The 13,737-nt window shown below is 35.6% G+C and overlaps 1 protein-coding gene across 2 annotated transcripts in view; it reads left to right on the forward strand.

Moving 5' to 3' along the window:
* The window catches only part of FRMD3 (FERM domain containing 3), a 129,854-nt gene that overhangs the window by 93,954 nt on the left and 22,163 nt on the right, over window positions 1-13,737 (forward strand). For both annotated transcript variants that reach the window (XM_058823431.1, XM_058823432.1), the window contains exons 5-8: window positions 41-138; window positions 1,339-1,462; window positions 11,719-11,806; window positions 13,637-13,725. In XM_058823431.1, coding sequence (XP_058679414.1) covers window positions 41-138; window positions 1,339-1,462; window positions 11,719-11,806; window positions 13,637-13,725 — 399 coding nt within the window. The remainder of the gene's footprint in view (window positions 1-40; window positions 139-1,338; window positions 1,463-11,718; window positions 11,807-13,636; window positions 13,726-13,737) is intronic.

A 13,737-nucleotide genomic window follows, 5' to 3' on the forward strand; every position in this document is an offset into this window, starting at 1 on the left:
GATAGCACATAGTTTCTTAATTTTTAAAATTATATTTCAGATACCTCTTATATCTACAAATAAAAAGGGACATTTTCCATGGCCGTTTGCTGTGCTCCTTTTCTGATGCTGCCTACTTGGGTGCCTGTATAGTCCAAGGTAAGTATGAACAGGCTTCTTTAAATACTTCAGTCTTATGTTGGTTCTGTCAAATAAGCAATGCAAAACTTGTGTGACTACAGCTAGCAGTAACTTGTTGTTGCTGTACTGTTTCCCTGTATTGATATGCACTGTGAAGTAAGTAATTCTGGCAGTTAGCCAATGAAGTGGAGCTTAAAAAAATGAAACCAAATAAGTTATCTTAGCATTTTAGTGAAGAAGTATGCCATCATTGTTAGATTCCACTTACAAAAAGAGAAAAAACTCAATTCTGAATCCTGAATGGAAATTTAGCCTATTCTGTTTGAATTAAGGAGGAAAAGGTGTCATTTGATGTCCTTTCTTATGTTAAAGAAGACCTGTATGGTGATGGAATATCTGACAAAAATAGAAGATGTAATTCAAGAGAAAAGAAATTTTAGCTTATTTTCCCTAGCTTTTTTTTTCCCCTCCCCTCTCTCTCTCCATCATTTCCTTAGGACCAAATTCAGACAGATGTCTTTATTTGTACAGAGACAAATAATCATCTTTAAATGTCTGATTAGGGAAACCATAAGTGTGAACGTTCCCTTTATTCTGCCTTAAGGTGAACAAAGCTCTTAAAGTGTTAGAAGGCAGTGTATCCAAACCAAAACTGAGCCCAGCCCTTATTAAATGAGACTCATTCAGAAAATTAGAACACCAAATATCAGGTTTGTGTACCTAAGTGGCACATCTTTTAGAAGAGAAACCAAGTTCTGCCTGTTACCTTGATTAACATTGTGGACTGTGTTTCTCTGCTAGAACAGAATTAGGACCAGTCCATGCCACTGCAGATAAATCATGTGAAAAAGGGGAGAATCAAGAATCCATTGTTTTGGGTCTGCCTGGTAAAAATAAATACTCAAAGTGAAACATTGCCAAAGCTTCTGTTTTACAGAGCATTTTCTGCCACAGAAAATAGTTCAGTATTGCTAATTAATGCAATAGTTAATAAACCATTGAACTTCTCTTGAAACTCATTGATTAAAGTGACAGATATAAGGATTTTCTTGTTTCAGTTAATTATAAATTCCTCAAAGAAGCATTTCTTGAGACATACTAGATTCTTACTGACTGTGGATGTACCTTGAATTACAGTGCATTTACTGACTTCTTTCCCTATTAATTAATGTTACAATTCAATTTTTCTGCTTTGTTTTGTGTTTTGGATCTGTTCAGCTGAGCTTGGTGATTATGATCCTGATGAACACCCAGAGAATTACATCAGCGACTTTAAGATTTTTCCGAAGCAGTCACAAAAGCTTGAGAAGAAAATCGCTGAAATGCATAAAAATGAATTCAGGTAATTTATAATGCTGTTTGATAAAGAGACAGCTAAGAAATACTTTTATCTATTTCCAAGTTGCGCATGTTAACTTAGGAGGCTTTGTTCCATGAGTTATAATAGAAGCTCGACCAATATGCTGTCTGATAGGCTGTGTTTGAAAATGTGGTTTCAGCTCAGGGGGTTTTCTTTGCCTGTTAACCTTCATTAATCATACTTGTTTCCTGCATGACTGCTGGTAATTTAGACTTCATTTGCTTGAAATGTAGGTCTGGTTAGTGGGAACAGCTCTCATGATCAGAGCTGCTCTAGTTGATTAGTGGAATAACATCTTTCATTTAGGTAGCACATGTTTCTTGCTCAGAAATTTCTGTCTGTAGTGCAATCCTAAAATTCTTGGTAGATATTGACCTGATTGAAACTGTAATTAGGTTATTTTATCTGTCGGTGGTTAATTTTATCAGGTAGTGGTGAATTGCACAGAAATGTATTTAACTTCCTTGGAAGACTAAGGAGGTGAAATCCAGAACTCTCTGCATGCTCTTTTTTCCATCCTAAACTTTTAGTACTACAACAAAAGGCAAAGGAGAAAAGAGATTAGTCAATCGTTTGATTTTTAAGTTAAATGAGTTTCAGGAGAGAAGGAGCAGTGAGCTGTGCAACTATACCCTCTTCAGGGTTGTTAGTGAATGACATGCAGAGTGTCTGGAGGGAGATTTCATGAGGCCCTCGGCATCCTGCTTAGTTGAGGATGGTCTTCAGAACACGCGGAAAGGCACAGGATGTGCAGAAAATCAAATTAAATCAAACTATTAATTACGTAATTAGAAGGACATTTTTATGGAAAGATCACAAGGCCCTTTGCACTTGCTTACCCTGTGTTCTGTTTTCATATTTCAACATATGCAAAGAAAGGAGCAAAATTCCTTTTAAGGAGAGTTAAAGCTTAAAACACTTTTTATTTCTAGAAGCCTGTAAAAGATATTTTTCAAGTAAAGTTCAACACTCATGACAATAAGATTGCCAGTATTAATCTGTCTTTTTTTTTTCCTGAAACCTATATACTTTCTTTGTATTTCTTTCAGTGAAATCATGTTTTAAATGGTTTATATCTAATATTTCTTAAAGCAGTTCAGCCTGCCCGGTACACAGACCCATAGAAACAACATTTAAAAATAAGAATAACTTATTTTACTGTCAGTATTTTTCCATACACTGTCTACAGATTTACAAAGGATAAATTCAGCCTTTGAAAAGATATTTCATCAGTTAAGCCAAGGTGCTATTGAAAAGTCTTCGTAAATTCAGTCTTTCGTTAACAGGCTCATGCCTTACTTAAGGTTAAGAGAAGAGGCGGAAAGCTGGTGGGCTGGTTGGTTTTATACTTTGTAACACTGGCAGAGATGTATTTTTCTGTCTGGTTTGCTTTTTTACGAATGTGGAATTCTGCATTCTTTGTTCATGCAATCATCTAGTTCTCCTTTTATGAATAACCAGACATATTTTTAGCTCATCTTTTAAATCCCCTTTCCTGTCGGTATAATCTGTCTGATCCTGTGACTGTAAATGTTATAAACTTTCACACAGGTCCCTCTGGGATTTTCCAGGTCCTGAATTCTTTCCATCAGTGGCAGCTCAGCACATGAGGATGTCCCTGAATTTCTTCAGTATTCTTGTCAAGGGACACCATTCATTATTGCATTTTGGAAATCAGATGATATTAAGCTGACTTTTTTTGCTTGTGGATCTTCTAGTTCCTACAAAAAAACCCAAACCAAACCAAACCAAAACAAAAACAAAACAAAACGCCCAAACAAAAACAACCAGTAGGCGTTTGAGACACATCTATGTTTCATAGTACAATTCTTCTCATATATTCCGTATATTCTTCTCATATATTCTCATTATATGTTCCTTAATTTGCTTTCTATTCTATATTTTACCAATTTTAATGTTATGAATTTTAGACTCAGTGGCTCAATTCTTTGTAGCCTTCAAGAACTGCCATCTTTCTTTTCTGTTTTCTTTGCTTATGTCAGCAACTTTTGTGCCTTACCTATTTGTATATTATCAGAGAATAAAGGCAGTTTCAGAGCTGTCTGGGTAGCTGCTCTTTGGTAATTTCCCACTCTTTGTTTTCTGCAAACTGATAATCCTCTAATATTTTTTACATCAGACATTAGCCAGTCATTTGTCAGGAAGTTTTGCCTTTTTATGGATATTTAATTCCACAGATCTCTATTACAGCAGTACAAATTAATAAAACATATCTGACATATAATGAAGTATATAGAGAGGGTTCCAGGACAAGGTTATCATATTTTGATATAACCAGCTGGAAAAAAATTATAGGAAAAAATGGGCTTCTCTCTGGCATTGATTAGCACATGTGTTTCAAGGCATTCAATGCATTCTTCAGGAAATCCAATTTTCTGATAACAATTAATATTGTGCTGCTCAGCAAGTATTTTTAAGAGTTGCAAGGGGTGCCTCAGGTTTTTTCCTACGAGATACTCAAGTGCCATGTTAGCTGAACAGATGAGACTGAGAGCCTTTTTAATCCAGCTGCCATTCATCTGCCTTCACAATTGTAACTTAGCAGTTTTATTTAGAAACCTTTTTTAATTACTTAAAGCAGATGTGTGACAGGGTATCATTACTTCTTATTGGTTTTAGCTATGAGGTCATTACTGGATTTAACAAAATATAATCCATTGTGTGACTTTCTGTTGCACTTAATTGCAAAAATATAAATGTGACAGACAGTAATTCATGGCAGGTTTGTTGAGTTGTGATTGTCTTGTGAATTTTTATTCTTCCCTCATTAAGGGAGGGGGAGCTACAGAACACGACAAAAGACAGAAGAAAAAAATACCTTCTAAAGAATTTGATATCAGGTCTTACGTCCTTTAACAGAGTTCTTTATTCTGATAAAGTTCCCTAGTTTTGGAAAGATACCTTTTAGCCAGAGCTCCCAGGGGCTAGGCACCAGAAAATATAAAGATTTCTAAGGGAAATGTTGACATATGTCCCTAACAAAGGAATTTATGTTTATAGGACTATGTTTTGGTTTGGTAGGGTTTATGTTTATGTTTTGGTAGGGTTTTTCTTCAGGTTTTTTTTTTGTTGTTGTTGTTGTTGGTGGTGGTGGTGGTGATGGTGGTTTTTTTTTTTGGTTTTTTTTTTTTTTGGTTTTGGGTATGGTTTTTCTGGGGGGGAGTGGGAGTCTTTGTTTTTTTTTTTTTCTTTTTTTAGAAGAACTTTGAAAGTCAAGTACTTTTATATGCCATCTGGAAACTAGTATTCAATTTTTAGTTCTGATATGAAATATTGCACCATATATTTATGGAAATGTTATGTAAAAAGCTTTGAATTTACCTGAAAGACTCCCACAAATATTTCCTTTTTAAAAGTTACATGACCTGTTCAAATGCCTGTTTTCAATGCTGAACTCATATAGGTAAATATAAGGTTTTTTTATTCCCTTGGATGATCGATGTGGATGCAGGCTTGGGGTGTCTGAATGTTACTGAATAGGCTTTTGTCTCTACTTTGTGTATCAAATGATTTGCAGGAATCATATGTGAAAGACTGTCTTTTGGGAGAAGAAAATTTTCCTCTGAGGGTGTGAAATCACTGCCATTTTCTGATAATAACTATCTCAAAAATGTTAAGATAAAGGGAGTATTTTCTTGAAAACCAGAGTAGCAAATTATGCTTGTCTTTGATCCAAGCTAAAAGAGAAGTGTTGTTTAAATTTGTTTTGAAAGGCATATAACATTTTTATCCTTTGCTGTATCATCCACACTGTAACTGCGCAGTGAGGATTTAAGCGCGTTCCAATTTCCTGTGCTCCTTTGACTCTCACTGTGCTCCCTTAGCCGTCCCATCAGCTCCCATGTGGCTTTCACAGTGGTGCCAGCAGGAGCACAGGATATCCCAGCCTCCACCAATGTGGCTCTCCAGCTCTTGTGCAGCTGTCAGTGGAGCCACTGGCAAGCATGCCTATAAATGTTACTATCTGAGTGCAATCTGGGAGGCTGTCCTAAAAGACTTGGCAATGGTTGCTAGAAAATGCTTTTCTTTGTGGGTGTTAATATAATTTCATTCAAGATTAAACAATACATTGAAATTCCGCATACATTGAATACATTAAAAAGCACTAAAACTAAATTTTGATTTAGCTAATCCAGAATAAGGTGGATTTGTTTCATTTTGGTGCTTCTCACAATTAAAGTTCATATTATGTGGTTTTATGCATAGTGCTGGGGGCCACTCATGTACACTTGAAATTTAACTTCTAGTAGTATTTGAATCACTTCGGTATCTAACAGCCTTGTATACACTAAGGGAATTTAATTCAAAGGATGGACAGTATGCTCCAAAACTTGCAATTCATGTTACAGAAAATAGAAGCCACTTTTCTGGGAATCAAGGATCTGTTGAGGTTTATGTGGAGCTGAGGGGGATGTTTGGATCAGAGCAGGGCTTGGGCTACTGCAGGGATGGGTGCTTTCCAGACCTCAGGACCCAAAGTATTTTTAGTTCCTAGTAATACAAAATATACTGAGGGCTTTGGAGGGCTGAGTCCAGTGTTTTCTTCATTTCAGCTTTGGTATTGCATGCTGCCTGAGTTTTCCAGTGAAGCAATTTAGATTTATCTATCAGGCCGTATGTTGGCCACTATCACTGCTTGAAAAAGAACTAATTCTCTAAGTATCAAACCATCATTGTGTGTGGTGTAATAGGTGAATAATTTGTTTCTATTCTGCTACATTTTCCCGGTGTTTTCACTCCAGAATTCATACCAGTTGTAATCTGGATGAATCAGAGAGATGGTTGGAATGTAGTTACCTAGTCCTTTCCCTGAAGCATTCCCTGCGTGCTAATTTCCTCAAAGCTTTTTTCTTCTGAACCATATTTCTTCTGAAAAAGTGTTCTTAAAACCAATTCAAATAATGGAACTATTCTTATAATTCTGGTTTCACCAACTAGAAAACAGTAAGAGCGAGATGTTTTGTTTGATTAATGTTTGCATGGTAAAGAGAATATTTCCAGAAGCTCTATCGTGAGGTGGGAATTTAATGGAAGAGGCAGCTGTAGGAGTAATCCAGAGTAAGAAACCTCACAGACAAGAGTTGTTGTTCTCATTCTCATTTGGAAAACTGAAAAAATATATCCATACATGGGATTTTTCTTTTTATCTAATTCCAGGAAGTATTCAGTAGAAAGGATAATCTGCTTCAGATGAAAACACTTTGAAATTTATGGCAACATTGATAGTTTTTTATCTTTAGGACAGATTTTTCTTGTGTGTATGTGCACTCACGCATGAACTGCATGTTTTTACTTCTTTATTCCCTGGGAAGAGTGGTCATAATGCTGATCTGCAAATGTCATTGTTTTTATCATGATAGTTGCGGCCTGTCTAATGGTGAAGTTTGGATTCAGGTTCTGCATACTAAACACACTGATATCTTCAAATATCTGTGTGAAATTTTAAAATTTACAGATTTCTTCATCAGCTGGAAGGAACTATTTCCTCTGCACCCTCCTCCATCCTCATCTCTTGTCTGTTTGGAGAGGGCTTTATGGGCTAGATGTGTCTGGACCAGAAAGCTTTGCAGATTTCTCTGTATAATGGGAATATATTTTAAATTAATATTAGAAAAATTAAAACTGCATATCTTCTGCAAATGTGTTCTGTCTTTGAATACACTTAAAGCTGTCTGTGTCACTGCATCAATTTATGAAGCAAAGCTGAAATACAATGTCTGAGCATAGACTTCAGAGACATCATCTCACTCTGATCTCTGAAGGCACAGAGGTAATTTGAAACATTGTGGTAGAAGGAGTTATGTGACTGGCACATACCATCACAGCATGCACGCATTTAATGGACTTGGTAAAAGAGTTTGATTCTTGTTTTAAAGTGGTTATTTTGGTCTTACTGGATTCTATCTATCTGGGAGGAAAAGAGCTTTGCAGTAGAAGTTAAAATTGATATTTAAGTGTTCTGCAGCTTTCTACGTTTAGTATATTTCAGCAATCTTCAGCAATTCATTTACTTCCTAGCTGATAATGTTTCTTACCATATACAGACACATTTAAAGGCTTTCCTCTGCCAGTGCCAGATTGGGCTGGCCTTATTATTCTGATAAACTGAACTACAGCCTACAATGCTATTTCACTTACCAGTGTAGTCATTTGGTGCTTTCCTTTGAGATTATCACCACTACTGTGCTATTCTTCCCACTGCAACTTAAATATTAGCAATCATAGCAGGTTTATTTCAATGACACATAGCACCATCATCGTGACGAAAAATAGTAGCAAAAAGACTTTATTTAAAAACATCTCCACTACCTACCAAAATACTCTGAGCTTAAAGTAAAAGTTGATCAAGACCATTAGCAATTTAATTTTATAACAATTGGAGTCTCAGCTACATGTAAAACGATTTAAAGGTGCAACACCAAAAACTTATTCACGTGGTAAGTAATTCTGTGTTCAGTGTACCGTGCAGCTAAGTGTGCTGTTTCTTTAGCAGAGTTCTAGCATTATTTTAGGTTAGAAAGAACCCTGGGTAACTCAGTTCTGCTGGGAGATGTCCTCTACAACCTGTGGGATATAACAGCAAGAATATTTAATAGGAGGACATCCTTCTTGAAGTTGTTGCTGTTGTCTGTCCTGAGATCACGGTGAACTATGTCCAAGATTGCAGGGCAGGGCAAAGAGTGGCTGATGGAGGCCGAGCCTGCGTTGTTTAAAGCATTGTGGCTGGTGTCCCTGGTTTGCATGGAAGTGAATATATAAGGTCTCTAGAGGCCAGACCATTATATACGTATTTATGTGCTGTTTTATTAAAACACATTAATACACCTTACAAACTGCAAATGTCCAGAAATTAAACACAGATAGGATATACTCTAGGAAAGTATTGCTATTGTATTCTGCAGCAAGTACATTTTCTTGATGCAGAGATAAGGCAAAAAGGTGGACTGTAATTGTTATTATTACTAGTTTGTTAACACTAGCGTCTCACAGCACTTTTTGAGTCAGTAAGAAAATCAGGGAAGACAAATCAAATTACCTCTCTAATAGCACTCAGGAACAAGGAGGATGAGAATAGCATTGAAAATGCTTTTTCTTTGCTGTTTTTGCTACATGGTTTCTATGTCAAAAGAAGTTAATGCTCAATCCTGTGGTATTTCATTCTTAACTTGCACTAAGATTTATGACTTTAGTATGTAATAGATACATACTTCAAAGGAAAGGCATGAAGGGGAGAAACTTCTGGAATGAATTTATATTGGCAGTGAGTGAAGCAAGTAGATCATCACTGTGGCACATCCTGGAAGTTATTCCCTATTGAGCTTCCTTGCCCTTTGGGTGATAAAAGGAGCTTTTACATCCTCTAGTGCATACTTCTCATGAGCCCCAAGTTAAAACAGAGAGTGTTGCATACTTCTCAGTGTTCTGTTGAAGTATTTGTTTCAAAAAATTTTATTAGGAACTTTTGGATTAATTGACGCCTAGAGGTTGAATAATTAATTCATAGCTAATGGCTGTGGAACTCTAATTTCACCAATAATCAACTTTTTATCATTTGTATGGTATGCAGAAACTTTTCTTAGTAGCAGTTTCTTTTTTTGGTCCTGTTCAATATTTTTGCCATGCAACAGATGGATGCTGAAGTGCCTACAACATATAGAAAGAGAATATATCTTTCCCTTAATGCTGAATTAATACTGGAAAATAAAGTCAAGAGCAATAAATGCACTGAGACCTGAATTTCCTCAGAGTACTGAGTTTCAAAAAAGCAAATATGTATTGGCTAAATATTCCCCATTTTTCCACTCTAAAACACTTGCATAAGTGAGTAAACTATAAATTCTTGTATAGGGCTGTTTGTTGCATATAGAAATCTTAAAGGCTTTTAAACAAAGCAAATCAAAAGCATATCTAATGTTAGAACAGTGATTGATAAAAAAAAAAAGTTGCCGTCGCTGATAGGATTTGTTACAGTTATATTTTTATTTAGTAAGAAAAATTTCATTACTGAGTTACACACGAAAAACATATTATCAAGGCTTAAATGTTAATCCTTTGATAAGAGATGAATGAGGATTTTTTCATTTGATATTGTCCTTGACTCTTGTGCTTTGTGATGTTCTTTTAAGGCTTTGCACTGCAGCCATTTGATTAGTCTGTAATCGGATAAGATCAAATTTGTCCATGTCTTTGGCTTTTTTTCCCCCCAAATACCACACAGAGCTTGTTTCACTGGATGTACACAAAATCATCATAGTTGCAGAGGCTGTATGGGAAGGGAGCCTGATAATACTTTCTTGAATGTCTCTTTAATAGTAATAGCAAGTTGAAGTTTTTTCCCCATTTCAATATGTCAACTCCCCAAACCTCATTGTTACAAAGTGCTCGTCACTTTTTGGTCCACTGAAACCAGAATATTGACTATCCTTTGTACCAGCAAACGGAGGTGGATTAAAAAATGTGTTTTGTAATCCTTTGTTTTTGTAAGGCCCAATATCTAATAAGGAACCAAACTATTTGTTTGACTTTTCACTATGCAACATAACTATTCAAAGAAATTTAGGTCAAACTAGCTAATTACTTCTGTCAAATGCAGTTGACTGGTACATGAAATAAAATTGTTGTCTTTTTAGGGGTCATTTATGGTCTTACCATTGCGATGACATAAAGTTGTGATTTAATAGCATTTACAATGGAGTAAAAGCTTAGTAGGGCTACCAAAAAACTGAGTGGAAAACTAAGCATTTTTGTTTTGATTGCTGCTTTGGTGCTGCTTCCTCCTTAACTATTAGCTGTGTAAATACACATTTGTAATTTTTGGTGTTCCACTTAATATATGCTCTTCTCTACTGGCAAGTGGTGAGAAAGAGACTGGAACAGGAAAGGCAAAGAAGGCCACTTCTTCTCTAAAATATATATCTATTTTACTTTAGAAGTAAAAGATCCACAAAAATGTGGTCTGAAATAAAGTGAAGGTTGTGTAGTGTCAAAACAATACTGAAGAAGCCCAATAAATATGATGAGGTTGACTAGGAGATGATAAACAGTGAAGTAAAAAGAAGCAATTTTAAAACTTTGAAACAGAAATGGTTATTGACACTTACATTGCCACAGGTCATCATCTTGTTAGGTTTAAAATAGGATTTGATGTCCACAAGCATGCTAGATGTTGACGTATGATATCCAGATCAGATGCTGAATATCATATATTAGTACTTGTTTTCTACCTGAAGGGGCGTAACAGGCTTTCAGGGAAATTATGCTACAACAATATACAGTGAAGTATTAAATGTCAATTCCTATGTACAATTTGCAATGTGAGGCTAGACTCACAAAAAAATTCAGGGGCAGAATAAAGTATGACTATCAGTATGGTCCTTGAAAATTTGTTAATGGCTCTTTTTACTTTTTTTGATTATTATTTGCATGGAAAGTATTTATGAAGTCTGGCTTTCTAAAGGCTCTAGGAACTGCTCATTATCATAAAACTGTATTGTCTTTCAAAATCATGTACTGTAGTTATACAGATACAGAAATGAAATAATACTTGAAACAGCTCACTTCCAAATGGGCGTTGTAAATCTGTGTTAGAGATAAATAAATCTCTATAAATATCTGATAAAACTTACTCTAGACCCCAAGTCTTCATGTCACATTTCAGGCTTTAGTGTATATTTGCTGTTGATTATAGACACCCTAAAAATAGGGTTGTATAAATGGAAATGCTGACAGATTCTGAGCTATCATATTGGTAGCAGGCACTGCTATAATTAGACATACATCTGAGTAGGCAGTGTAATATGATTGCTATGTTTATACCCTGCACTGGAAGGAATGTCTGTTAATCTGCGCAATCCTTTTAAATGAAATGGGGAGCAAGAGTTTGTGGAAAAAAGATGCTGAGGTTTATTTCATAATCAGGCTGACATGAAGACAAGAAATACTTTCAAAATATGAGATAATTCTGCTGTTGTTATCTCAGGATTTTTAAAAAATCCTCAGAATTTACCTGAAAACATCAGGCACTGTACAATTCAGCAGAAGAAATGATATGAAAAGTTTTCTATCTTTTTATTACAAACAAAACATGGTTGAAATAGTTTGAATGTCAGTAAAAACTTTCCTTTCCTCTGTCTTTAGGCTTTTAAATTCTCCAGTCAATAAGTCTTTTTCTCCTATTTCTTTTTGCTGTCAAACTCCATTTTCCTTTGTAATTTCAGAGGTCAGAGTCCAGCTGTTGCTGAATTTAACTTGCTTCTTAAAGCAAATTCTTTGGAAACTTATGGTGTTGATCCTCATCCTTGCAAGGTAACAGTTCTTTTTACTAACTTTTAATAAAACATTTTTTTTACTAACATTTAGTTAAAAGTTAGTAATGGAATTGATTTAGCTCTGGTTTATATCAAGGTGTAAATAGTGACCAGTTTCTAAAAAAGCTGCCCTGGAACTACATATTATGCTTAAGCCTTGGAAGAACACTGACTGACTAACATTTCTACATCAGTCAAAAAAGGGTCTCTCCAGAGGAAGCAGAAGAACATCACAGGAGAATTTAGTAGATTGTAATGGCATAAGCTCTGATAATAGTCCATAATTTCTTTGCATTTAGTGCAAAGGTTTCTTTTAATTAGTCCAGGTATGAAATATTTTTTGTTTGCCAAGATTATCGGGATTAACCATTATTTTGACGAGAAAATGCAAAACACTGATAGTCCATGGCATATCAGTTTTTCAAACACCATCAAAATATGCAAATCTTAGGAAGAAAGCAAGCCAAATGTACAGGGAGGAAAACCCATTTCCAATTCCCACTTCCCACTTTGATATTTTGTGATCTTCTGTAAGAAGGTGATCTTAATTACCAGTTCTGATTATCATGTACGTGCACATTTTAATTACGTGGTTGTATCTGTCTCATCTGTGATGTTTATTTTTAGAGTGACTTGCTTTTTGTTTTAACTGCTGTTTTTGCTTTGGCTCATGTATTGTCTCTTCTGCTGGGACAGCAGTACTGTTTAGTTAGCTGTTCTGGGGGTGATCATCCTTAAGCAGTCAGCTCTAACACAAAGCTGCATAAGATTTTGTATACGCTTTGTTAGGAATGGTGCTCCTGTGTGAAACACAGGGTCTGGCTCAGAGCTTAGTGAAGTCAGTGATGCAGTAAACTTTACTTTGAAACTATACTGCAGATTTTCAAAAGGTATCCCAAAAACTGAGGCATAACTGGCTCAGAATTACTTCTTTACCTGTGAGGCAGGGTTTATAGTGTGGGAGCCAATCAGAAATTCATCACCCATGCCTGAGGAAAATTTGTCTGTCTTCTGGAAGTGAACCTCAAAGTGAGGTCCTTGGCAGGCTCCTTATGACATGCTCCTTTTGGTGCTGTGGCTGTTGCTCCAGAACCATCCCCGTTTCTGTTCCCCTTTACTTCGTTGTTAAGACATAAGGCACAATAAAGTTGATTATCTTTATCAAGATGAGGGTATGGAACTTGGGATGGACAGAAAATCCAGTAAATAAAAAACTCATCTTAATCATTAATCAAAAATGATATGCCGGAACTTTTATAGTGGAGCTATATTTTAAGAATTTTCTTTTCTATTTGAAAGGCAACTGCTATTTCTTCTGGTTTGTACTGAAGAGTCCGTGAGTACAAAACAGAAGCTTGTATTAGTAAATGCTGTCAGTAGTATTTCCAACATGACACCTTGCAGAGGAACAATGTATTGTGAAATCTCAAAAAATATCAGTGTTGAAGCAGATATGAATCCCTGGTTGGTAGTTAGTCCTCCTTTTAAGACTGGGACATACACAGAAGCACATTTTCATTAAATTTGGTAAGTCTGCCTGAGGAGTCCCTGGTGTCATCAGGTAGAGGAAAACAAAGAATAAGATATTGTTACTCAAATGCCTAGAAATAAATGAGATCTTTATTTCAAGGGCTGTCCTTTCCTTTAGAAGTATATCTTTTAAAGGCAAATTTGTTTTGAAGGGGAAAACAAAAGAAAGGTAATCTAGAATGGAGTAACAATTTATGCTATCAGTAAAAAATCAGTAAGAAGTACCTCAGTATCAGTAATAAATACCTCGTTGGATGAGGGGAAAGTTATGTTGCTATGTTTCTTTTTCTCTTTCAAGGACTCATTCGGGACAACTACATTTTTAGGATTCACAGCTGCAGGATTTGTAGTTTTCCAGGGTAATAAAAGAATTCATTTATTAAAATGGTAAGCATATGA

Source organism: Ammospiza caudacuta, chromosome Z (genome assembly GCF_027887145.1).
Source record: "Ammospiza caudacuta isolate bAmmCau1 chromosome Z, bAmmCau1.pri, whole genome shotgun sequence".
In the NCBI taxonomy this organism is placed as follows: domain Eukaryota; kingdom Metazoa; phylum Chordata; class Aves; order Passeriformes; family Passerellidae; genus Ammospiza; species Ammospiza caudacuta.